Below are 27542 nucleotides of genomic sequence, written 5' to 3'. Positions count from 1 at the left end.
TGAGTCTCCATGTGGGAGTGAAGTGAAGCAAGAGTGCAGCAATCCTTCTAAGAGCTATGAGGGAGTGATGTAATCCATAACCCTGGCAATGTCCAATCCCTGCTCTAAATCTTTGTCTGCAATAATTTCCAGTTTTCTCAATTGTGTTTTTAGCTAACTATATCTATAACATAATGCACATATGCTGCTATCTGTAGGGATAGAGTTATGTCATGTTAGAAGACTCCTCTGTTGAGGATAGATCCAAAGTCCGGGCATGAAGTGATACTCAGGAACCTGCTACTCTTGCAGAATCTACAACCTAAGGACTAAGGATGTTGCACCCCAACGAGAGATAGGGTTGTGGAGAGCTCTGCTCCAGAGTCGAAGAAGAAGGCAGAGTTTCCTCCTGATGGAACAGACAGAAGATAGGCATGAAGCCATAAAACATGATCCTGGTTCTCTATATATGCTTGTTTTCCACTGAGAAATAATGATCCTTTGTTAGTAATTATATCACTGCTGGTAAGAATAACGACCTTATCACATGAGCCAGGTGAAGTGTCCCGCTTCTCCTGGCTTCACCAAAGAAACAGGGGCAGCTGGGTGAATCTGTCACCCTGTGCGCTTTTCCCTTGTGGTGCTGCTTTCCCAATCACATGTGGGAAGCATTGCCTGAGCAGCGGGAATCTGTGCTGGCTCCACTGGAGCCAGCACAACATGAGCAAGGATGGAAGTATTGTACAATGCTTCTATTCCAACTGTGGGCGGGATCTCCGCTGGACGTCCAGCAATGGATAGCATGCCTATCAGTTGCTGGACTGGCAGGGAAGTGTCCTAGGACGCTTCCCAAGCCCCATTGATGAGGTTGTAATTGTTTGTTGTTGTGTGCCTTTATGCCATTTCCAATCTTATCATGCGGTTTCCTTAGCAAGGTTTGTTCAGGGAGGGTTTGCCACTGCCTTCTTCTGAGACAGAGAAAGAGTGATGTCTCAAGGCCAACCCCTGGATTCCCATGGTCAAGTGGGGATTCAAAGCCTGGTCTCCAAATTTGTAGTTCAAAGTTCAAATCAGGCTCTCCTAGAAGAATGACACAAATACAGTGTAGATAGTATTATCTCTATTAGTACTAAACCAAATGCCTCTATTCTCATACATGTATTCAGTTCCAACTTTTGTAACTTCTGTATAGTCTTGCAAGATAGAGTCTAAAATCTAAATAACAGGAACATCTTTCTTTCTTTAACTGTTAACTACTTTTAAAATAATTTCTACAGAAAGCTATTTTATTTTAATATACTCCCAGCAGCTCGATGCTTTTTTGAATTCTAATATAAGCTTATCAAAAAGGGAAGATTTTCTATAGGGGTCTTAGTCTGCATTAAGCTGAAGCATGTACTGGAGGAACAATTAAAATTCAAGTTTAGCTACACACTCCTTGGCACAGGAGTTAACTGTTAACTTAAAATAATCTATCTTGGAGATTTATCGCTAAAACAGTGAACAGAAGAAGCTGATAGGATTTTACAGTTCTCATCTTCGAGGAAGAATTTCCTAGGTAAAATATACACATTTATGCTACAATTAATATACATGGTATATATTATTCCAATTTGTGTCCCTAAAGTTTAGAGTTGTTCTCCCCTCTCCAGAAATAAAAAGTGCTATCAGCAGGGTGGATTGATGGTTTCTCTGAGGTGTACATAGCATTTTTCTAAATAAATCTCACTTTTTATTCTTTCTAGCATGTAATTAAAGTGTTTTTTCTGACGGTATCTCATATATTCTGCAGCAAGTCAGTGAACCATGGAAATACCCATAATAGCAGAAAGTCTATAATACAATAAAATGAAACCACCTTATGAATATCAACCACTTTGCATTTTCAGAAGATTCCCTGAGTGCAATGCATTAGAAAATTGAACATCCCACACAGATGGGCATTTTTTTTCCTGAGGAAGATATCTGGTGCCTGAACAGCCTTCTCCAGATCACCCTTACCTCCCCTCAACAGGTTTCACAAGATGCAATTACACACCCCAGCTGCACAACCCAAGACACTGCAAGTACAAAATGGTATCCCTGTTTTTAAATGAGAGCTTCCCGTATTGGCAAAGGGATACATTATTCCCCAGAAAGGTGAGGATGTCAGGGTTATATATCATGTACTGTAGTTTTCTCATGCAGTATGGATACAATTTTCAGAGCCTTCCTACCTTTTACAATTCAGCTCCATAAAACACAGTTATAATGGGTACAGTGGAATGAAAGGGAAGATCAAGACTTGTTGCATCATTATTTAGAGCCAGTCCATATATTTAGGAGACTAAATATAAAGGTTATAAAGGTTTCTCGGAACTGTTCTATTTAAGGTTACTGGTAGGAAATGGTAGGATGAATAGTAATCCACAAAATGCTCTCTGCACATAGCAATATAGCATGTCAGGGTGAAGAAATAAGGTTTACCCTGACAGATTGAAATGATGCAACATAGGAATTTGATTTTCCACAATGTAGAAACATATAGTTTTACTATTGGCTACAAATTTTTGCTTATCAGGAAGTTTAACTTGTCTAATATTTTGCTTCAACCAATAAAAAGTACGAATCTATTGCTATGAGGATTTTTTTAACTCCACACAACTGGATGGAGAAGTTCCCTAACCACTTGGAACAATTCCGCTGGTCTGTTAGTTGCAGATGCAATGTGGGCAGTCGAGAACACCTTCCTGGCTGCCTTCATTGCAGGTCCTAAGTGAGGCTCTAGCCCGTGTTCAGTCGGAATCACCCCGAGACTTCATCCAGAGAGCAAAGTACACATATGATATCAGTGCATCATACTTGTGCAATAATTCACATGAAAAGGAGAACTGATAGCTAACTAGTACCACTTTTCCACAAAGGATTAAGTAGGAAATAATGTTATGTTCCTCCCACCTTCCCTCCCTTCCTTTCCAAAAAAGCTAAAGCAGCTGCCATTTTTCATGAAAACAGCAATTAAACAAATATACAGAAGCTAATTCCTTTCACAATCAAATTAACTGTATTTTTGAGTATCTCACTATAAGCATTAAATTATGAGCATTTCTCATCCTAGCAATAATGTTTCATGGAATCTGTTGATGTTGAGTTCAGAAGTAATAGATTGTTATTGGGGCTGAGCTGAATTTGAACTGCAACTCTTAACGATCCTCTAGGCGGCATGGCCAGCAGCTATGCTGGCTGACTGGGAAATTTTGATTAACTATTCCAAAGTTCTGTATTCAATGCAGTTTTTGCTGTTTTGTGCCTTCAAGCCCTGCCTGACTTATGGCAACCCTATAATTGATTATTTGTGTGTTTATTCAGAGGGCATTTGCCTTTGCCTTCCTCTGAGGTTGAGAGGGTGCAGTTTGCCTAAAGTCAGAGAATTTCCATGTAGAGCAGTGATTCAAACCCTGGTCTCCAGAGTTATAGACCAATGCTCAAAACCACTACATGTTGTTTCTTGTATTCTATATATCATATAAAAATGGCATTACAAAAACATAATTGTAGAAAAAAAATCCCAGTGAATCGAATGAATCTAAATGCAAAATATTGAGGGATGCAAATGTGTAAACATTAAATTATATATGAACCATGTAAGGAGTAACTACTGTATTACAGAAATATGATGGGGAATGTTGAACTAAACAGTGGAAACAAAAGCAATGAAAAATTGAAGGTCAAACAACAAAAACAGGGTTTTTTAGACTGCATCCTGTTTTCATGTATCTGTCTCAGCAAAAACCCAGCACACGGCTAATTGGGAGGAAAACTTGCCAGCTTCATTGAAACATTGCATACCATGGTTAGGAATTAAGAGTTCTGAAGATCTAGGAAAACACAAATCCACTGAAATACCAAAATACTAAGCAACTTTGTCTTCTAAACTGACTGGCTGGTTCCTTAAAGTATTTGTATTGGTTTGTTTCTGACTGCAGCCTCTTTGTGCCCTTTGAGCAGAACACTTTATGCTGAAAGGTTTTCTTGTAGGTCATACTGATAGCAAATTAACCTATAATTCTTAGATACAGTAACAACCTAGCCCAATCTTTTTACTCTGATCTAATCACTAACTCAACTAGTTTTTTGTTAATTTTTACTATATATTTAATCCATTAAATCACATTTGTCCAAAGCACTATCTGCATTGAGCCATGTTTCTACGAAAAGACTGCAAATGACTGCAAAGTGCCAGCTCCCATGAAAGTTTGGGGGTAATGGTAAATCATCACCACAAGTGCTATATGTTTTATTTTTAATCTGGGTTTTTCAAGGTTTAGTCATTTGTTCTCCCTATGATTTCCTTTCTTATATTACGGCACCCTTGGATACACTATGCTCTCTCTGAAACAAATTACTTGTTCATAGAATAGTTTTATTCTTTGTGGCAGAATATCCATTATAAAAATTCAGACAATACAATGTATTTGGCAAAACAAATCATATATTATTGACATACTTACATTAGACAAAGGATCACATAGGAAGTTAGAAATGAAGGAGCAAAACAAGAAGTGACTGGAAAAATCTTGGACCAACAATAATGATGGCAGCTACAAAAACTGATTCCCTTTGCAGTCCACTGCTGATGTCTTTAAGAATTTGGAATGGGTTTTTGGGCTGCTACAGTAAAGGTGGCAACCTTGAGTGTAATAGATTTAGAATGATTTGCCAACAGGTCACAAATAGTATCAGGCAACATCCAATTATCCCTTGCTTTCAAGAGGTCTCCCAAGAAATGCATCCTTGGGTCACTATACAATGGGCAGTGTATTAAATAGTGAACTATGTCTTCTACCACCCCAGAGTCACTGTATATAGGCAATATCTTTATATCTTCTATATAGATGATCCAATAGCATTATTTGAAAATGGAGGGCAGTAAAAGATTTTTCAAGAGCAACAAAGGTTAAGTCTTGGAAATACTGTTGAACATATTGTTCTCTTTTTAGAATGCTGTATCATGGGGAGAAAACTTGCTGTTGGCCAGCAAGCACATTTTTCTAAAAATCAAACTCGAGATTCTATCTCAAATAAAATATTTATCTTTATGGATTATAGATGTTTAGACATCCTCAAAATATGACTGAAATAAGTCCATCCACACTGAGTGGGGGTTCACACTCCTAAATCAGTTTGAGCCCACACTGCTTAAAGAGTTGACACAACAAAAATAACAGGGGTTTATCTATGTTTGTGTGTGATGTTTCCCAAAAGTACTATCTGACAAATGCTGCAATAAAACCCACAAAAACCATATAAAGGCTTCTTTTTGTTTCATCAGGTCAATGTACAAAACATTGGTCAATTGTACTCCTACCACGCCAAAGATCAAATTATATTCAAAGTATATTACAGATTTCTATTTAATAAGCTCTCGGGTTTGGAGCTTATTAAGTAGAAATCTGCAATATACTTTTGATACTATGCCCAGAATACTATTGGTCTATAGTTTTTTGGGGTTTTTTTGAGGGGAATAGATCCTGTACTCTTTTCATACAGGGGGACAACCCAGTAATACTGGACTGCAAACCAGTAGAGATAATTTCGGTCTGGTTGATATGCAAAAACAAAGCGGCCAAAATGAGGGCCACCAGCAAGAATTAAAAATTTTAAAATCCAGGGGAAATCATATCTTTCTCATGGAGCTTTATCTGCTGTCAGGTTTTTGAGTAGGCAATCTCCCAAAATGACACTGAGGGAAACTCATGGAGATCTGTACTCCCTACAATATTGCTAAACATTTAATTTGATCTACAAATCTGGGTAATCTCTTATTTGCAACCTCCCCCATCCCTTGCACAAAGACATGTATATTTCAAAAAGCCCTTGTAATAAGTGGAAAATAAAAATGAACGTCTTGTGCTCTCCAAGGCCCTACTGAATCAACCAACTCACAGTCAACAGCTTGCTAAGCAAGTATGTTCTTCTATGCTGTTTTGATGGAATTCCCTCAGAGCTGAGCAGAAATGTTACAAATACCACAAAAAGCAGTGGATTGATTAATCATAGTGCTCACATTTCCAAATTCTCAAGTCCTACAGATGTCAGCATGGGCTATGTTTTCCAGTGATCTCAATACTGCACAGTGGTTTTTTTTTTCAATTTCCCAAAATGACTACACAGCTACATCAGAAATTACAAGCTAACTGCTTCTCAATTCTTAATAATATTTCTCACGATCTTCAAGATTTTGTAGGTAGCATAGGTTGCTATATGAATATAAGCGAAAAGAAGTCCCATTAACCTATTTGAAAGCTTACTTTTTTACTCCTTCAAATGGGGATTTATGACCACCTATTGTCAGGACCCAGGCTGCAGAACACCAATAACCATGCGCAGAGACCAGAATCTATCTAATATCTTTATTAGGGAAATATATATAGTCAATAAAAACAAGTGTAGAATATAGTTCAGAAGTAGACCTTTCAGGAAAGGTCAAATATAGTCCAGGAAAACAATGTCCAATATGTGATATTAAAGTCCAAAGTTATAATCCACTTCACCGAAGCACACACTATTTGGCAAGCAATAGTGTGGGGAACTGTCCATAGTCTTTGAGGCTTAAAGTAAATCCGAAGGAAACTGGAAAACAAGGCTTGAATCTGAGAAGCAAGGTCCGTGGTAAAAACGCAAGGCAAGGCAAGACTTGAAACTTGGCAAGATCAAACTTGAAACAAGGCAAACATGAATCAAGAACTGAGTCCATAGAAGTCCATGGTACAAGGCTGGGCAGGAAACTTGATCCGGGAACTGGGAACTGGAGTACGAAGTCTACACACGATCTCACTCCTCAAGCCGACGAATTGACTCCGCAAGGATTTCTTTGCGGGCAAACACCTATATAGGATCTTGTTTTCCCGCCAAGGAACACTTTCTCTGGGGAACAAGAAATGAAACCTATACTGTGTCCAGATGCATGACTCCTTAAAGTTTCCCAAGGGAAGCAGACTTAATCAGCTAATTCTCTGGCAGCTATCCTGGCGCTCCGGCGAGTCGCCTCTCGAGCGCCCCTATCTTGATTATAATAATCCCAGCGAGAAAATGGGGGAGATTTCTGCTCAAGGCTTGTTTGGCTGACTTCTTGTGGGCAAACATCTTGCAGGTGCAAGGGCTCCAAATCTGGCAGAAACGGTGGGAAACCCAAGTTTTCCTCTTCATCTGCCACAATAGTACTAGGAACGGGACTACATGGCCCATGAGTCATCACACCTATGCAAGCAACAACCTCATTACACTGTGATACTATTTGGTTCCGTTTTGAAGTCTGGAATTCTGGGATTCAAATAGAACCTATCCTCCACATCTCTTATCAACTTATCTTTAAAAATGTTTTCAGAAAAAAGTAAAAAGCAGTTGTTTCTTCACAAGGTTTTCACAGCAAGAAACGAAAATAGAACCAACCAGTTTACAAGCAGCTTTAATGAGTGAAGCCCAGTGTTTTCCACCTAGGTGTTTTCCACCTAGGTTTGACTGTCCACCTGGAACAGTAAGTTCCAGGTCATATGTTTTTGTCATGCTCGTTTAGACATTCCACAAACTTCTAACACGCATTCATAGAATCATAGAATCATAGAATAGTAGAGTTGGAAGAGACCTCATGGGCCACCCAGTCCAACCCCCTGCTAAGAAGCAGGAAATCGCATTCAAAGCACCCCCGACAGATGGCCATCCAGCCTCTGCTTAAAAGCCTTCAAAGAAGGAGCCTCCACCACAGCCCGGGGAAGAGAGTTCCACTGTTGAACAGCTCTCACAGTGAGGAAGTTCTTCCTGATGTTCAAGTGGAATCTCCTTTCCTGTAGTTTGAAGCCATTGTTCCGTGTCCTAGTCTGCAGGGCAGCAGAAAACAAGCTTGCTTGCTCCCTCCTCCCTATGACTTCCCTTCACGTATTTGTACATAGCTATCATGTCTCCTCTCAGCCTTCTCTTCTGCAGGCTAAACATGCCCAGCTCTTTAAGCCGCTCCTCATAGGGCTTGTTCTCCAGACCCTTAATCATTTTAGTTGCCCTCCTCTGGACGCTTTCCAGCTTGTCAACATCTCCCTTCAACTGCGGTGCCCAAAATTGGACACAGTATTCCAGGTGTGGTCTGACCAAGGCAGAATAGAGGGGGAGCATGACTTCCCTGGATCTAGATGCTATACCCCTATTGATGCAGGCCAGAATCCCGTTGGCTTTTTTAGCTGCCGCATCACATTCGCGATTATATATTCCCCCTCACATTCACGATTACATATTCCCCCTCACTACGAAAGAAACAAACTGAGGCTATATTCTATATTTCTGCTATTTCCACTCAATACATAAGGTAAATTTAGAAGCATTGTCTCAAAAAACAAACCCAAGAGTTCAGTGGAGTTGACATTGGCAAAGAATAAAAGAAACCTTCCTGTTCAACCAGCCTCCTCTCCTAATGAAATCAATCTTCAAGACATGTATCATCTATTAACCTTTCTTGGGTTTTCCGTTCCTTGTTTTCCTGCATAGTAGCTGCTAACTGGCTTTGCATTAATCCCCTTTTCTCTAACCTTCGCCACCTCCAACTCCATCTTGGTAACTGAACAGGGAAAACATAAGCAGGAATCACTTTTCTGTATATTGCCAATAATATGGCTTGTGTTCAGTACAGCTAAGTAGGCTTTTCTTAATATTTGCTTATCAAGATGAGAAAAGAACAGTTAAGAACAGAAAGATATACATAATACTAAGGACCTAGCAAATAAGACATAGTAAAAAGAACAATAACACTAAGCTTTACATTTATAACTATCTCTTCCCCTTGCTTCTACCAAATAACCTTTAAAACACATTAAAAATGGAAAAACACAATTGTTCTCTCAAGACTTATGTACACTGGCTGGTTAATCCACAGCTAACCCAAAGTAGCCATAGCCTGGCTCATGAACAGCAGACCAGTTCACAATGTAGCCTATGTGAACTGGCCAAATATATCTAACTTCAATAATATTGGATTTTTTCCCCTTGAATGCAAAGTTATGTTTTCGAAATTACTCCATTTGTAAGCAAACTTCAAGCCCAAACAAGAACCAAGCATGAGGTTTTCTATCTACATTTTCCACATCGGAAACCTGTATTACAATTAAATTATCTTTGAAACTCATTTTCTTAGTCCCGCTCCCCGCTGCCGTCAGCAGTGCAGATACAATCAAAGAAGGTGGTATGTTTCTTCTGTTAGCTTACCCTAAGCTGATCTTTCATAGCCTTGTTTTGCACCATCCTGGACACCTGAATGTAATTATTTCTCTGTTTTCAATGCAACTCAAGTTATACTTCTCAGGGCAGCTCAGTCTAAACCAGTGATTCTCAACCTGGTGTCCCCAGATGTTTTTGGCCTTCAACTCCCAGAAATCCTAAGTCCCCTGAGTCCCCTCGGGGAGATGGGTTGGGGTATAAAAATAAAATTATTATTATATTATTATTATTGATATACTGGCTGGGACTTCTGGGAGTTGTAGGCCAAAAATATCTGGGGACCCCAGGTTGAGAACCACTGGTATAAGCCGAAGGAATGGTCCACCTAAGAAGAGAAGGAAGAGGGTATGTCACCCTCTCTCCAAGGTGGACCACAGGCTGGCATTAAAGTTGCCTCTGCTATAATTTGTGAAGAGAAGGAAATACATATAGCTCTTCAAAAGTTCAACCAACTCTGATATCTGAACCCAAGGAAATCAAAACTTCATTCAATTTCAGAGCCACCCAGGCCTGATCCTTTCCTCCAGGCTGAGTTCAATCTGCTATGAACAGACTGCTTCAGAGGCCTTCTGAGATGTAAGAGTCTTGTTGCAGCGGTCAAGGTCCTTGAAAAGAGAACACTGTCTCTCTGTGCTAAAACCCCGTGAAGTGACAGATCTTTCACTATCCAAATTACAAACTCAACCCGAGAAGTAAATATCTCCTTTAATCCTTGACACCAACTTTATCTGAATATATATTGGGCTGCAGTGTGGAGCAGAAACTGAATCACATGCAGCTGATGCTGAGTCAGAGTTGTTTTCACAGTTTTGAACAGAAAGAAATACAACATATTGACTAATCTAACATTCCACCCATCATTTTGTTACTTCATTAATGTCACTTCATTAATATTTGTAAGCTACTGATTTGGCATTAGACTATTGGCATTACTACTTTATGATCAAAACAATTACAGAACAGACTGCTGGAGTGACAGTTTTGCAAACACAAAAACATAAGCCTGATGCTCAAATTAAAAACTTATTGGACACCAAGATAGTTTTATAAAGATATATATATATATTTAGTTAATAAGATTTTCCTCATTCAGACCATATGCACCATTCTGTTTTCTCTCCCTATGGTTTTCACCAACATAATCAATCCAAAATTGGCCACATAGTTTTTGACCTTTCTGTGTATGTATCAGTTTTGAAATCCCTTTCTTCTCCACTTCTACACCTAGTAAAATTAGGAGCAAACCTTTGAGATCTTCTGCCCAATCCTCTGTTTACAGCATTCATCTACAGGTAGGCAAGGCAAGTTATGCCAGTACAGATGTTGAACTCAAGCAGCATAGCCAATGGTCAACAAAAGTAGCACATTTTAAACGATCCTTTGGAATGTAACCCACCCCCCTCCCCTCCCCCGTTCCCCCTCCCCCCTGGAACAGCAATTCAATATATTATCATTGTATCATTTTAACTGTGTGAAACGCCTGGTTCAAGGTAGTGTATCTTACGTCTCCATCTCCATGTCATTTAAGCATTAGTTACTTTTGGTATTATGTATATTGAAATAAGACATGCATCGCTAAAATTTTGTTAATTGTTGGAATGTAATAAAATTTAAAACTTAAAAAAACAAAAGTAGCACATTCATTCAATAATATATGGATGTCTACACTTTGCCAACTCTAATCTTCAGCATCAAGACATATGCTCAACCTTTGCTTAAACACTTCCACCAAATGAAATCCCATCACTTTCTTCAACAATTAAACAGCTATTGCCATAGAATTTTTCTGTTCAAATTTAAGCAAAATTACCTTTCCTGAAGTATTTTCTCACCTATTCAAATTCTCAGGAGCAACATTGACCAAGTCTACTTTATTCTCTGCATGATAAACCTCCATGAATTTCAAGATAGCTATTTTCCCCTTTATCATTTTTCTGAATAAGTATAACCAGCTCATTTGATCATTCTCCAAAGAACTTGGGTTCTAGATCCCTCAACACCTTGGTATGGTATTGGGAGAAGCTCTTTTAGTGGCCTAACTAAAAATGTAGTACCCAATACAAGAAAAGTCCTGCCTCTTGTATCCTTTAGTGTATTTCATTTTGTATCAGCTTATTTACACTCTTTGTGAAACTACTCAGTGACAGCATCATGTTTAGAGCACCTTTTGTTTCTGAATGATTCAAGGGTGTTCAAAAGCCTGCATTTGTAAAGTACGTGTCTAGTGCAAACATGCTAGGATGTTTGGATAGCCCTTTATGAATTAACTAAAGTAAAAGATAAACGTTTCCCCCTGACATTAAGCCTAGTAGTGTCCGACTCTGGGGGTTGGTGCTCATCTCCACTTCTAAGCCGAAGAGCAGGCATTGCCCGTAGACACCTCTAAGGTCATGTGGCCGGCATGACTGCATGGAGTGTCGTTACCTTCCTGCCACTGTACCCATTGATCTACTCACATTTGCATGTTTTTGAACTGCTAGGTTGGCAGAAGCTGGGGTGAACAGCGGGAGCTCACCCCACTTTCCCTATTCAAACCACCAACCTTTCGGTCAGCAAGTTCAGCTGCTCAGCAGTTTAACTTGCTGTGCCACTGGGGGCTTCTGAGTTAACTAAACTGACCTGATATGGCCAGCAGTTGTTGTTACTATTTACCTGCCTCTCCCCGTGGATTGAGGTGGGAATAATATCTGCTACACATGTTACACACTACACAGAACATCGATTTAAGAAAAGTATAGAAACCCTATCTATATATATAAAAGAGTGATGGCATCACGGCGACCCACAAAACAACAAAACTACAGGCCCCCCAACCTCAAAATTTGACAACACAACCCATCATCCACGCCTCTAGGTTGATACAACAAAAAGAAAAGAAAAATAAAGTCCTAATTAGAGAGAGAGGAATAATTGCTTTTATCCAATTACTGCCAGTTAGAAGGCTAAGCTCCTCCAACTTGGTCTCCTAGCAACCCAATAAAAAATAATAATAAAAAAACAATTAAAAACACTAAAAAATTAATACAATAAAATACTATAATAACAGAAAATAACTAAAAATAATACAAGAAAATAATAAAATGTAATAAATAAAAAGATAACTTACAATAAAATTAATTAAAAATACAAATAACGTCAAATAAAAATTACACAACATTTTTAACCAATACCACCACCACTTTGCCACAGCAACGCGTGGCTGGGCACAGCTAGTACATTTTAAAATCCATCAATAAATACTTTAAAAAACAGAATTTAAAAATAATCTGGACAGACCTGCTGGAAGAAAGTGGCCTTTACTGCTGATTCACTTAGGCAGTGTCTCGAGCTGAAGATTTTTTGTTTTGCTTTTTGTTTAGTGCTCCTCATTAGTTTCCATTTTGTCAGTGTTATCACTATGGTTTTAAGTCTTGCTTTGTTAGAATCATAGAATTGGAAGAGACCACATGGATCATCTAGTCCAAACCCATCTGACACAACTGATATAAATAATAACTAGATAATTTAGGAATATTATTTTCATCTGCGTGTAGAATTGTGAGTGGTTCTTTATTTTCTCTGATAGGTTTGTTTGTACAATCTACTTTATTTCTCTATCTAATAAATAAATATACTGCATATGATTTGATTTGTATGACAGAGCATTATTAGAAGGAGCCATTTTCTCAAATTAGCACTTAGATATTCTGTAATAATCACAGACTTCTCAGTCTTAGGAATCTTGGGAATAAAAATGGAGGGCTTTAAGACTCACTGAATCCATGTTTAGGACTTCATTATTAGAAAATTTATTGTTGCTGTCAAGCCACAGTTTCAACTTATGGTGACCCTAGGGATAGAAGACCTCCAAGACACTCCTGTATTAACAGTCCTGTGAAGGTCTTGAAACTTTATATTTAAGAATATAAGACACTAAGTTTAATGCTTTTTCAAAAATGAATACTAAACTACTACTGTAATAAGATGATGATTTAGATCCCCCCCCCCGAGTTTTACAATTTCTAAAATGAAAGGAGTTAATACAGGGTTTAAAATGGTGGTAAACATCTTTCTTACTTTACATACATTGCTTCTAACCGAAGTAACCAGCAACCATGCCTATTTCCAGAAACCATGTTAAAAACTTGGCTTTTAACAACATAATTCCCTTGCAACCTACCAACATGAAAAAGCTAAATGGAACATCTGTAGAAAGTTAACTTACAGGATACCTGCAGAGGGATTAGCAAGGCTTGTGCAAGTATCACAGCTATGAAACTAAGTAGTGAATCTCAAGAGATGTATATGAGGCCTCCAAAAGTGTGTCTTGCCCTCATTCATGTTGAACGAATAACACATTCTTCGGCAACAAAGAACTTAGTGAAAAACAAAGCAATAAGCTAAGAACAACCTTGATTTTCTATGCAGTGTATACTTTACAAACACAGAAATGTATTTGTACTCTGGGATGTATTGACTCTCATACATACTACAACTTCATGTTGCTTGGTATTTTATAGAGCAAAAACATTGATTAAAGTTGAGGTATGAAAGAAAGAAAAATCTTGCTGAAGTCCTTATTTACTGTATTCAGCTACACAACAAACATTTTAGAATTTGAAGTAATATTCCTTTGTAAGGCAAATAAAATGCCTAGCATCTGTTTCTCATTATAGTCATTAGACTGTGTTGGAAATAATTTACAATACAATTACCCATTAACAATACTGTATGGTTATTAGCATATTGAGATTCTGATTTATAGTCCAGGAAGACTGACGTATAGGACATACTCAGATTCAAGGCCCATTCAGACATCCAGGTGAGCAAGTGAAAGCAGTCGAAGAAGTCATTTCCTAGCTGATCCTGTGCATTTTCTGCAAGGACATAATTCAATTTTGTAAGCCAGAGCAAATCTATTTTTTGTGGCAATTGAATAAAAGTAGACTATTATTCCTGGTGCTGGGAGAAACAACTGGGTTGCCTCGGGTTCAAAAGCCCAACATCTACAGGCTCTTCCATATTTCCTCCCCAGACATCTCTGGTGCATTCCCTCTCTAATCTTCCATCATAGCTTTCCACTGGGAAGATCTCTGGCCTACAGTGTTTCTATCATCACTGGTATAAATTTAACTGGTGTTTAATTTAAGACATGGATCTAGAATGAAAGAAACGCCTGCCATGCTCATCCCTAGTTCCGATCTGTTCCCTGCACAGTAGGCTCAACTTCCAAGTAGTTAAGATAGCGTGGGGGCAGAAAAGGTTTCCGTTAATAGTTAAGAAAACCTGTTCTGCCCCCAAACTATCTTAACTACATGAAAGGCAAACTGGCTGCGTAGGGAACAGATCGGAGACTATAGTTGAATCAAACATGAATTCTTTAACTGACAGGATTTTTAGACTTTCTCTCCTCCTGAGTCACACTACAAAGTCTTTATGAGGAGAGGTAAAGTCTTTGAGAGATAGACACAGTTTTGGCTGAACTGAGGCTCTTGAATCTTTATTTCTTCTTATTGTGTCTTTCTTGTATGGACTGCAAATTAAAAGACTGACTGGTTGCTGTAGGGTCTAGAAGAGCTGAATCTATATGCTGAACATGAACACTGATCTTTGAACTGCTGATCTTTGCCATAGAGATTCTATCTTGTAATTTCTATCTTGTAATTTCTAGTAGCTAAAATCACAAGGATGCAATACTTCGATTTGGCTGAATTCTCTAACAGGATGGGAGGTTTTAGCTATATTGGCATCCAGTCTGGCTTTACAATTTCTGTTGGCTTGTAGCTTCAAAGGGAACTACAGGAACCTTGTTGTTGGAGTCGCAATTCCAATATATCCAGTTTGTGTCTGCTGCTGCTTGCTAGCAGTGCTGTCAAATTTTTGCATTTTTACAGAGCATTGAAAAAAACTTATTTCTCTGACCGCATTTTGAATTAGGTCATACAATTACTATGGCATATCCAGTCCCTGGGAAAATACTACAAGCCTTAATATTATCTTTTGTTAACATGTTATCTAAATATACAAGGAGAGATCCCACCTTTTCATGGGATGGAGGCTTGAGTTGGGGCCTAATATGGAAGAATGAAAGCAACCCTAGAAATTGAATGCAGTCCTTGGTGCTGATTTAAGAGTTACATTACTAACTCATGAAAGATATCTGATACATGTCTCTGGCAGCATTTCGGGGCGATGTCCCTTCAGGAATATGGGGCGGGATATAAGAATAAAGTTGTTGTTGTTGTTATTATTATTATTATTATTATTTCAAGTGGCTAAGTACCGAAAAGAAAGGGGAAGATTGAGACTTTGTGTGTGTGAGGTCCAAATACACAAAAGGTATCATGCCCTTTTTGATCTTGGAAACTAAACAGTCAGCCCTGGTTAATGCTAGGATGGGAGGCCACCATTACATATTAATTTTTTTTTTCCAGAGAAAGGAACTTGCAAAACCACACCTACCTAAAATAAACTCTATGAAAGTCTTGGGATAGCCATAATTACATGTGACTTGAAGGGACATACACACAGATACCAAATCAACCTCTTCAGAAGAGGTGAATTCATTATCTTCAAAGACAAAATGAATCATAAAGAAATAATGGGATGTTCTTAAAATATAGATCAAGTCTAGTTAAATTAGATTTATTTTGCTGCTAAGCCATTGTAATATGATTTAAAATGTATTAACTATCCAAGAATATTTTCAAATATTATTAAAATAAAATATGAAGGGAATAAATGCCTTATTATTTGCACACCCAATCCATGGAAAACATAAACAGTACATTTATGATTAATAATGAATACTGTAATTACACGTAAAAGACGATTTGCATAATTTACAAGTAAATAAATTGATGTTCAATGTTCTTTTAAGAACAATAATAAAATATAAAAGAAGCTGTATTGCTTTTGCATACAATAAAAATTAATGCATACTATCCAAGTGAGAGCAGATTTCGGTGAGCCGTAATGGAATCAGTTATTTGCAGGAAACCTAAAATGACTACAGTTTTGAGCAGAATACATAATGTGAAGAAAAGATGATTATGTGTACTGAAAAATGTAGTGCCATATTTCAGTAGCACATATATCATGGCAGGAGCCATTTGTGTCTCAACATTTTTTTATTATCTTGTTTTCTTTTTGGTGCACTGTATGTGTCTGTCAGAGCTTTCACTAAAGGTGTATTGCCTAAACATTTAAACAGACCCATTACCTTTGAGGATGCCTGCCATAGATGCAGGCGAAACATCAGAAATGAATACTTCTGGAACATGGCCATACAGCCCGGAAAACTCACAGCAAACCAGTGATTCTGGCCATGAAAGCCTTCAACAACACATTCAAACAGACTTTTTCTGAATGACAATTGAAATACAACTTGTCCAAAGATTCATACAAGTGGAACATTTGTGCAATATTTTCCAGAGTTCAAAAAATAATCTCATAATTAGATCAGACTAATATGGGTAATATGTTAGAGACACAATCTATTGATGAGCATTTGTTATTGTTGTATGTTTTGGCACTGACTTATGGTGACCATAAGGCGAACCTACCTTAGGGTTTTCTTGCAAGATTTGATCAGATATTTCCCATTGTCTCCCTCTGAAGTTGTGGAGTATGATTTTATCGAGAAGTCCCAGCCAACTGGGGATTTGAACTCTGGTCTCCAGAGTCTTAGTCCAACTCAAACCACACTACCATACTGGATCTCCACATTATTAGGATGAGTATTGTACTACTAATACTAGTTTTCCTGGCCTGTGTTGGTGTGTTCACTTGAAATGTACATAACAGTAATCCATGTTCTAGTTCTATACATTTCTACTTGGACATAAATTCCATTGAGACCAATGAGACTTACTCTTAAGTGTCCTCTAGATTTTGATCCAGTTTCTAATTAACACAAATGTCTAGCTGATGTATTATATTAATAATATTCATTTGAAAATTATGCATGCAGAGATACATAATGCTGAGTTGAAACAGATTATCAGCACCAACATGCTAGTAATCTATGTGTGCTGGCAAGTCACTGTTCCAAATGTGAGCTGCGCATGTGTGTGTGTGTGTGTGTATGTGTGGGATACAAACAAAAGATTACTGCATTCTGAATAAGTACCAGTGAAATAAGACTGAAATAGACAATTTATCTAGAAACAAGCCATTACATTTGATGTAACATCATTATGTTAATTTAACGGTCACACAAATAATGGCCTACAGGTCCTTAGAGCTTCCTTTATCCATCCTGTGCCTCCAATTCTGCCCTCATATATTTCCACACTTTTCTGAATCTTCAGGAGTGGTCATATTTTTAAAAACGTAGAGCAGAGTACAGAACAATGTAAACAGAAGAACAAGAAAATAAAGCAAAACAGAAAATCAACTCTGGAATTTCAGACATGACAATGTTAAAAAGGTATTTCTGGGCCTTGTACGACTGTCCAGGTCCAGGTGGAATGGAGAATCAGGAAAAAAAGGAACCTTTGTCTGTTTGAAGTAGGCCTTCCTTAAGGGCCCTTCCAGACAGCTGCTTGATCTGGAGTAAAGAAGTTGGATTAAAAATCATGGTACAGTAGAGTCTTGCTTATCCAACCTTCACTCATCCAGCGTTCTGCATTATCCAACACAGCTGTTTCTCTAGGCAGCAACACGCAGCAGGCCTCTATGCATGCTAGGCGCCCCCCGGAAGGGGCAAGACACGACTGGCTCATACTTTTCTGATCGGACACAGCGTCCAGCTTGCACCGGCTGCGTCTCAGGCCTCCCTGCAGGCGCCCAACACACAGAAAGGCCCGCTGCATGTTGCTGCACTTTAAAGACCTTAATTTATGCTGCAGCAGATTTTGGAGGTGTGCATCAGTTTACAGTCACCTGAAACTGCAATTAAATGGTCAGTGTAGTTGTGCCCATATTATTTTTTCTGTGCAAAATTGCTGCAGACATTTTCTGATGTCTTCAAATTATATTTTATAGCTCTTCCCACAGGTCTATGGATGGCATATAGTCATTAAGAATCCAAAAATAAAATCAATGGAAGAGAATGGGAGATTTGGGAGTACTGTTTGTTTGGGAAGAATCCTCTTGTTCCCTGCAGAAGAAAATGAGAGAACAGATGGTGGTAGACTAGAGTGCTCTCAATACTCTCAGTGATACTGAACTATAGAATTCTACAATGTGTACAACAGCGCACACACTTATTAACAGAGGACACAAATGTTTAGGAAAAACCCATTACCATGTAAATGGAAGCCACAAAACTGTAATCTAAAGATACTTTGGCATAAAGGATGGCTTTGAATGAACAAAGTCTTAGCTATATCTAATTAGCTAATTCTGAAAACTACCCTTATTAGATTTTTTTGGTCAGATTTGGATTTTATTCAACTTTTTGTGATAGTGGAGAAGAGCATAATAGCTTTTGCCTGGATGTTCTAATGAATTGCAGACCTGGCTCAGTGCCTGCCCTTTAGCTGGATTTACCCACAAGTACCTGCACTCACATGATCCAATATTATAGCTGCAATACTCCACAGTCATATAAAAATGTTAATAAAACTAATCAGAAAACTAGCAAGCCTAACTGTGATTTACCTCATTTCATTATCATTGCATCTTTTTAAGTTGCATGTTTACATAAAGGTTGCCTAAAATGTTTTTAAAGACAAAAAGCAAATTCAAAGTTTTTTTAAAATTTTGTATGACAGTTTCCAGTGTGAATTCCTTTTCTACTTACTATTGTATGTCAACATTCTTCCTAATGCACTTTTAAAATAAGGAAACAAGACAAAGAATAGCATATGTATTGTCTTGGTATTGCTTGCCATTCTCCCCTGCTTCTATCTAATTTTCCATACTGAGCTTTGTTTTGGTCATTATTTGCATCCTATAAAATAAAAAACAACCTGTAGGCATTTCTGCCATTGATTGACTCAGCTGGTGTTGCAGAATATGAAACAAGAGCACTTCAAAAGTGTGCAGGTTGGAGATGTGATTTGACTATGCTTTGGCATAGGTAATGTCAGTGAAACAACAATGCCTGCTAGGCTCTATAAATGGTTATAGCAACAACTATTACAAAACTATGTTTTGAATATGTCAAACTATTTCCAGAAAAAAATTGTTGCCTTCCTGCAGAAAACTGTATATGTGCTACAAATGAAGACAAATCGAGGAGAAAAGATTTGGAAGGTATAAGAAGCATGACTTTTTCTCTGAAATCTTCTTGCCTACACTGGTGACACTTCAGATACTGGTTGTTGGGGTTTATGTGTGAGACATCAATGAGCTGTTATTGTTTGCACTACAAGTACTATGCAGCTTCCCTGGTACATCTTAAACACACTTGCTGTCTTAAAAAAGGCACTTCTGTCCTCTCTATATGAAATGGAGTTGGAGAGGAGGATTAACTATTTTATTTTTAATGTCCGGCAGTAATACTTAAAAAAAAGTCTTTATGGGCAGCATAAAGCATTAAAACCCAGCTTTAATTGGCCACAACAGACAGGACTTGGGAAAGCAGATAGTTGTCACCTTGTCCATGTCTGTTGGCCACAAAACTGAAACTGATGCCACAAGTCATCCCACAAAATTGATACATGACTTATGAAGGCCACAATTTTATCCCTGAAATGCTTAGCAAACATATGCCACAGAATTCAGAAAGTTAGAGTTGTTGCAATTTCCCAGTCACTGGAGCAGATGTTCACAATCACCAAGCCTCTAAGAGCCATAATGTTTGGTGCAAGTACCACACAACAGGTGTCACTTTGGTGTGTGTCTGTGGAAGACTGTGTAGTCTTTCAGATTATATTGAGTTGCTGGGGTAGACCACTAACTGGGGCTGGCTATTGGGAACAACTCCTTTAATGTAACTCTGGTTGCCAGCCCACTTTTGGAAACAATTCAAAGTACAGTAGAGTCTCACTTATCCAACACTCACTTATCCAACATTCTGGATTATCCAACGCATTTTTGTAGTCAATGTTTTCAATACAGCGTGATATTTTGGTGCTAAATTCGTAAATACAGTAATTACTACATAGCATTACTGTGTACTGAACTACTATTTCTGTCAAATTTGTTGTATAACATAATGTTTTGGTGCTTAATTTGTAAAATCATAACCTAATTTGATGTTTAATAGGTTTTTCCTTAATCTCTCCTTATTATCCAACATATTCGCTTATCCAACATTCTGCTGGCCTGTTTACGTTGGATAAGCGAGACTCTACTGTACTAGTTTTGACCTGCAACCTTATAACACGAGGGAGCGCCCCCCCCCCCCCCGGTGGCATTTCTCCAGGAAGTGTGATGAAACGGCAGGCGCGAGGGGCAATTCTGTTGCCAGCGCTGCAACATTTTCCTCATAACCTTGGGGGCAGAAACCCAAACAGAGCAGAAATTTGCTGGCTCAATTGGAGCCAGCATAACACAGAAATGCTTATGTGGATGCTTCCACCAGGAAATCACATTCCATTGTGTGATGGCTAGCGTGGGGCTCTGTCCCCGAAGAAGGCTTAAAGTATACTAGGACACTTATTCTGCTAAGTGTGGTGACGTCATGATAAAGCCTTATATGGCTCATATCTAGATAAGCTGAAGGATTGTATTTTGCTTTACAAAGGAATTCAAGAGGTCCTCTCTCTGTCCCACCATCCTCACAAGTACATATGGTTGGAATACAGGAGGGGCTTTCTCAGTAGCTGCCACCAGACTCTGGAATTACCTTATCAGAGAAGTTAAGACTGGCATCTTTCCTATTTTTTTCCAAACATGCAAACACTTTTTTTTCTTTTGACAGGCATTTGATGAATGATTGTATAAGGCTAATCTCACCCAAACAATGTGTTGGATATTGTTAACTGCTGTCCTGGTGTATGAGTGCCTGTGCATATGTTTAATGATGTATGCTTTCATCTTGTTTTATTTTAAAAAATATTTAATCTCTCCTTAACGTTTGTATTTTGCGAATTTTTAGCTATGTGTCTTTTGTAATTTGGTTGGGTTCCAAACTGACAAAAAGGTGGGAAATAAACAAAATAACAACAAAAACTTCCAACAGCCTTAGCCAATGTATCCAGTAGTGAAGAATGTCAGTAACTGCATTTCAACAATATATGGAGGGCAGCATGATTCCCACCCTTTTGCTAGTGCATAGTCAACCACTTTTGTGGTTAATTCTTCATCAGAAATGTTCTATGCATTACTATATTTTATTGCCTCTAATTCGCCTCAGATAGTTGGTTCCATGAAATTGAAGAAATGCACAAGAGCTATTATGTCTATATAGCCCATCTCATATTGCCATTCCAAAGGAACTCCTCCTTTCAAAAATCCATCAGGTTTCATAATTCTCTAGGTTCCAAACTGAACTCTCAGCTCTCTTAGGAGAGTTCACTAATGAACTCAATTTTCACTAGGGAATGGTCAACCATGACAACCCTCTCTTCTTCAAATCCTCATCCTCATACTGAGGAAGGAAAAGTAGGTGATGATACATGCTAAGTACCCTTTATCTGGAAATCCAAAATCTTATATGCTCCAAAATCCAAAACTGTCCATGAGGGTGGCTGAGATAATGATATCTTTGTTTCATGCATAAAATTAAAAATATTGTGCATAAAATTTTGTATAAGTATTATAAGAAACTAAGTAAATTTTGTTTTAAGACTTGTATCCCAAGTCCAAAACACTTCTGGTGCCAAGCATTTCAGAAAAGGGATACTCAATCCATATGCTCTGTCCTATATAGGCTCACCGACAAATGGGAATATCCCCATGATTGCCATCAAAACGAAAACATTCTGAGCTAATACAAGAGCCTTGATGTGAATGCTGACCCCCCCCCTCCCCAAAGTACAGTCCTGACAATTCACGACACCACATCCACTTGGATGTCCATCTGGGAGTTGAGCAATACCACAAAGAGTACCACCCCTCCACACACACACACACACCTGTCTTTATGTTCCAGCACCAGTTCCAGCAGTGCATCAACTCTGCCATAAAGGCATTAATGGTCTGGATGAATCAAGACAGAAGGAAACACTTCTTCACACAATGATGGAAAACACTATTAAATATGGTGACAGCCTACAAATTAGATAGTTTTAAAAGGGGATTAGACAAAATAGGGGGCAGAAACATTATCCATGGCTACTACCTGTGCTGTATGCTGCCTTCAAGGTAAATTCAGAATGTCCGTCAATAGCAAGTGCTGAGAAATTCAAGAGACATGTTGTGTTCATTTAATGCTTTCAGATTTCCTATTAAGTATCTGGTTGGGATTAGACAGACTTTTGACCTAGAAAAGCTTCTCTCATATTCTTAAGCATCCCATCCACTTAATGGCATTTTGCCATCTTGATTACTATTTTGCAAATGCTTTCTCTTTTTTAAGAACAAAAAGTCTCAAAAAAGAGAAACAACTGAGTATCATCTGTAGCTAAAGCTTACCTCATATTCCTCCTTGAACCCATAGCCTTCTGCACATTTCATCTGTGTAATGTGCTGCAGCAAATCAGCAACACGGATAGCTGGGTGGAGCTGCCCAGTTTGGTATGGCACATCCACAGGGTCTCGCTTCTTATAGGTATGTGACTGGACCAGGCTGCTTGTATCACTGCCCATTGTGTGAGTTTCATCTAGGAAGAGAACACTGCATAATATATCAGGCTATTTCCAAATGTTCTTCAAGTTTATTATACATTACTTTATAAGGATAGCTTGTGACACAATCAGCATCCTTTATCATCTCTATCTTGGCAAACTAAACCAAAATGAAAATAAACCGCACTAAGAATTATATTCAGGGGGATACCCAGATATATTGCGAAGAGGCAAAATTCTATCGGTTTACAATCAACACAGGGCATAAGTTATTTTGTCTATTTAAATGTAGTAATAAATCAGGCAATTTAAATTCATTAGATATTTAACTCTAAATCATACAGAAGTTTCAAGCTGAAACTTTAGCAAGTCCCAATTTTTGTAAAAAAAAAAGTGTCTTGAGTATTTCCTGGATTAGTAAATTGTTTATTATCTCTTTCACAGTGATTCATGACACAAGTCAGTGAAAATATTTTTTAAATGCAAAAAAATAATAAATGATACAGATTATTAAGCCAGGATAAAAAATGGAAATGTAGACTGGATACAATACTATGAAAGAAAATACATGAGGATAAATGTGAGGAAAAATTGACTGGGGTTAATGTTCTGAGTGAATTTAGCATGCTGCAGTATTAAATAAACACTATATTAAGGGCCATCACATAAGGCATGAAATGTCATATGTCAACTGACATGCAAGCCAACACACAACATAACCCCACTGGGTTGGTCCAAACTAGTATGAAGCCGACAATTTCCCACCCCTCCACCCCTTTTCAATGGGGCAAATTGGCAACTTACCATTTATTGGCACTTTTAAGAAGATACATATCAGGAGAAAAAGAGGAGGAGGAGGAGAAGAAAAAGGAAACAGGCCATAAGCAACAGCACTACAATAATAATTACAGGTACTTTTATGTTTGCATTTAAGTGTCTTCAGTTAGGTTTCCTAACAGAACGGCCTAATATATTATAAAGGGTAGGGCCAAAGACCCAATATAATATTCTTATTTGAATCAAATTAAAATCCTACTTTCAATATGTGGCAAGAAAAAAGGGGGGAGGGAGAGAGACCTAAAACTGAGAATTAAATAGCTGTATTTTCCCTGCTACTATAAAAATTAATCTTTCAATATTGTTACTGATTGAAATGTAATATTATGCTAGAATCTGCAATGGATTTTCTTCCCCTCCACCTGCAACATTCCACTGTGCTTGAAAACCTGCCTTGAAGGCATTTCCCAGCCTTGTAAAGCAGGAATTGAAGGGACAGGGTGGGGTGGGGGCTGCAAAGGGACACTTCCTCCTAGTTCCTTTAGAAACTAACCATATCTATCACAAAGCTGTTTAACTGGGGCAAGGGGAGAACCTCTATCAGTTTATTCCAAAATCTGTAAGTGGCATTTTTCAACTAATACAGTTGACATAGGACAAAATAACTAGGAAAGCCAGCAGAACCTTGCATTTTTTTGGCATAACATCAAGGTAGACATGCCCAGCTTTTCCTTTTGTTTCAAAATGTGCGCCTCTTTGTCATGCTGTGAACTTAATGTTTACTGTCTTGGCAAGTACAGAACACTCTGCAACTATGCTAGATTGTGATTAAAAATCATGGGAAATTTGAGCTAATTATTTTATCATCCGTCCTAGCATATAAGCCAGGCGTTTAGACATATGGTGGAGATAGCCATCACACACCCAAACTATATGTTTAAATGTCTTTGCCAGCTCCAAACTCTCACCAAAGAAAAGGTTTCTGATAATAGAAAGAAATGGGATACCTGGATCAGATCCCAAAACCTGACAAATGATGTGAGGAAACACTACCAAGTGAAATTATTTTGACCCAATGGAGTTACTCGTGTGTTATACAGATGCATATTAAGTTGATGTAATCTTATCCTGAACTGCTGTCGAACATTGTATTCCTTACTTAAAGTAATTGATGTAATTCATGTATATGAATGTAATGATTCTTCTATGGTTCTGGCCATCTGGACATTACTATTCCGTTACATATACAGATGGAAGTAACTGTTAGCTGCTCTTCAGCAAAATTGTAATGCAAAGCACCTTGGAATGCATGGTATGAAGGCGATATACAAGTGTTGGTACAGTATGTTGTTGAAATGAAACCTGAATATTACGAGGCGGCTAAGACACAAAAAGACAAAATAAATAAATAATTAAATAAAAGAAAGAGTTGAAAGTTGATTTATGATATTTTAAAATAAATTTATGCAAAAAGTCATGGATTTTACTTTAAGTTATTGTATTATAATCAGGTAAAGTTAAGAATTTGGCACTGTAAAACCGGATCAGTGCATCTTTTCTAATTATGTTGCATATTCACAGTTTCACATCAAACCATGGCAGAGAAGCATTTCTGCTAGATATTATTATGTCTGTTGTCCTATAACTACAATTATTATTTTTTAATAAAGATATAATTTTACAAGGCCTTTGAAATGAAAAGTTTATTATTCCAGCTTCAGAAATTGGACGTACTAAGTTTTCAGGTTAATGTTTTTTATTAGCTCAGCATTGCTTAGGGGAAATCCAGAACTGAGTTGCCAAAAGCTGGTGGTCTTCTGGAGTACATTTCTTGTAAAAGGTTTGAGTAACATCCAGATGTATAAATACTCCCTGAGCCCATAAAGTCAGAGAATCTCATAATTATTTTTGCAATATAAATTTTAGAGTGAATTGGTCACATATGATAGGAAATTGACACAAATACCAGCAGCTGTAGCAATTGCTCCCAGTACCAATATACCGCATTATTGGTGGCATGTGGACTCAACCATTATTTTACATTTTATTTACATTTGAGATTCCAAGTTAACCTGTATGTCCACAATTTGAAAAATCATGAAAAAAAAATTCTGATTACTAGTTGAACATGTATAAACAATTTAGTCACTGACATGACACTTGTAGGCCAAAATCCAACTGCAACTTACAACTAGAATAGACATAATTAATTCAAGGCTCTATTCTGGCTCAGAGCACAAATTAGATTTTGGATGTGGCCTTTGACCAATAACATGTGTGAACGAAATGCTACCACAGCTGAGGATATCCAAAGAATCTGAATTCACTTTGATGCTTGGTAGGTTTTTCTTGTTTTGTAATTTCTGAACTATATGTGTGCTGCATGCAATTCACAATGTGCTTACGTGAACATTAATCAATGGGGGGAATGCCTTCAAATAATGCATTACAATTATATAAATCTGCATTACAATTATAAGCATCTGTATATTTACAATAAATAAAAAGGGACAAATTTCATCCCATGATCAAAACCCACTTGCAATATTGGAGAGAGCTGGGAACAGCCTGGAGGTGGGAAAGAGAAGATGTGAAATTTACAGACCTCCACGCCAGTATGCTTATTGCTAGAGTATCACAGCAATGCTTCTTAAGCTATCTATTGTGTTGTATCAGCAGATGTTTTTTCCCCAATGTGCGAGGAACCATATTCAGTACAGATGATTCTAAAACACCATGGGCAAACTTTGACCTTCAAGATGTTTTGGACTTAAATTCCCAGAAATCCCAGCTGTTAGGAACTGAGGGAGTTGAAGTCCAAAATACCAGGAGAGCCGAAGTTTGCCCATGCCTGTTCTAGATCTTGCTGCAAACTGGCAGCCAATAGCTCATGGACTGGTCCATAGACTATCTAAGCAGCACTACTCTACAGTGTCTATAAATAAACAAGGGCATTTTTGCAAATGCTTATATGGCTTTTATGTTATCTATTCATGTCTACAGGAAGAGGTGAAAGAGATATGCCTGAGAATTGACTGACTCAAACACTTCAGTGTGACTGTGGGAGAAGTCTTGATTGTCTTTACTTTCAGCTGTTTCAGCCTTTTGCAGAGCGTGGCTGTATACAACATGACTGAAAACAAAATCGGCATGCAGAAGAGTACGTATATGCACCCAACCGTAATTTAATGAAGTAGCTAACAATTAACGGCAACTAGGCTTCATCCACAGCTATCATGTTGAAATTGTAAAGGTGTAATGCACATTTTTATACTTTGAGAATAAGCAGATATAAGGCTAGGATTGTGACTCAGTAGTGACTATGTGAAAGTGCTCTTCTAGAAGAATGGCAGTATCATTCATTGGAGGAAGAGGTGGACAATGCTTAAGAAGGAGCTATGACAGTCTTTAAAAGACATGTAGAAAGACACCCTGCAGTGATGGACTACTTAGTGAACTATTGTGGCATTTGAAGTATGTAATTTTGCTAATTAACATTACATTTTACAAAAAAAAATCTTGCAATGATCTCCCTGGCTTTTTCCTTGCTCCCTCCCACACAGGAAATATAAGTAAAAATAAGTATGGCAAGAAAAAGGCAAATTGAGAAATTAAAGTATCTACGAGTGGGCAAACCCATGGAGAAAATTCTTCCAGATCCTTCTGCAATAGCAATCTGAAGACAACTAAGTAGAAGGTGATGCACACCTCTCCATTATTTTTTCTTTTGTTAAGGAGTTCAAAATGTTGGATAGACATCTAACTGTGTGAATTAATACAGACCATGAAGTAGAATTAAAGTTAACCCTAGCCTGTGGTCATTATTCTTGTTTATAGTAATTAGTATACTCGTGGTGATATCATCATCATAATTTCATTTATATAATTTGCCTTTAATTGTCAAGGTTGTTTGCAAATTAAAATAATTGCAATAACCACAATCA

General features: G+C 37.8%; 1 protein-coding gene and 1 long non-coding RNA gene across 21 annotated transcripts in view; one reads left to right on the top strand and one right to left on the bottom strand.

Moving 5' to 3' along the window:
- The window catches only part of ptprm (protein tyrosine phosphatase receptor type M), a 541643-nt gene that overhangs the window by 84202 nt on the left and 429899 nt on the right, over positions 1-27542 (bottom strand). For all 20 annotated transcript variants that reach the window (XM_062980499.1, XM_062980500.1, XM_062980503.1 and 17 more), the window contains one exon: positions 22669-22856. In XM_062980499.1, the coding sequence (XP_062836569.1) occupies positions 22669-22856 (188 nt within the window). The remainder of the gene's footprint in view (positions 1-22668; positions 22857-27542) is intronic.
- LOC134298911 (uncharacterized) overlaps positions 26630-27542 on the top strand; it is a 30033-nt gene continuing 29120 nt past the window's right edge. Inside the window, exon 1 of the long non-coding RNA XR_010006032.1 lies at positions 26630-26758. This is a non-coding gene — a long non-coding RNA (uncharacterized LOC134298911). The remainder of the gene's footprint in view (positions 26759-27542) is intronic.

The sequence above is a fragment of the Anolis carolinensis genome, chromosome 4, assembly GCF_035594765.1.
Source record: "Anolis carolinensis isolate JA03-04 chromosome 4, rAnoCar3.1.pri, whole genome shotgun sequence".
Taxonomy (NCBI): Eukaryota; Metazoa; Chordata; class Lepidosauria; order Squamata; family Dactyloidae; genus Anolis; species Anolis carolinensis.
The sequence above is the reverse complement of the archived record's forward strand: the minus strand, read 5'-3'. Positions and strand labels throughout refer to the sequence as shown.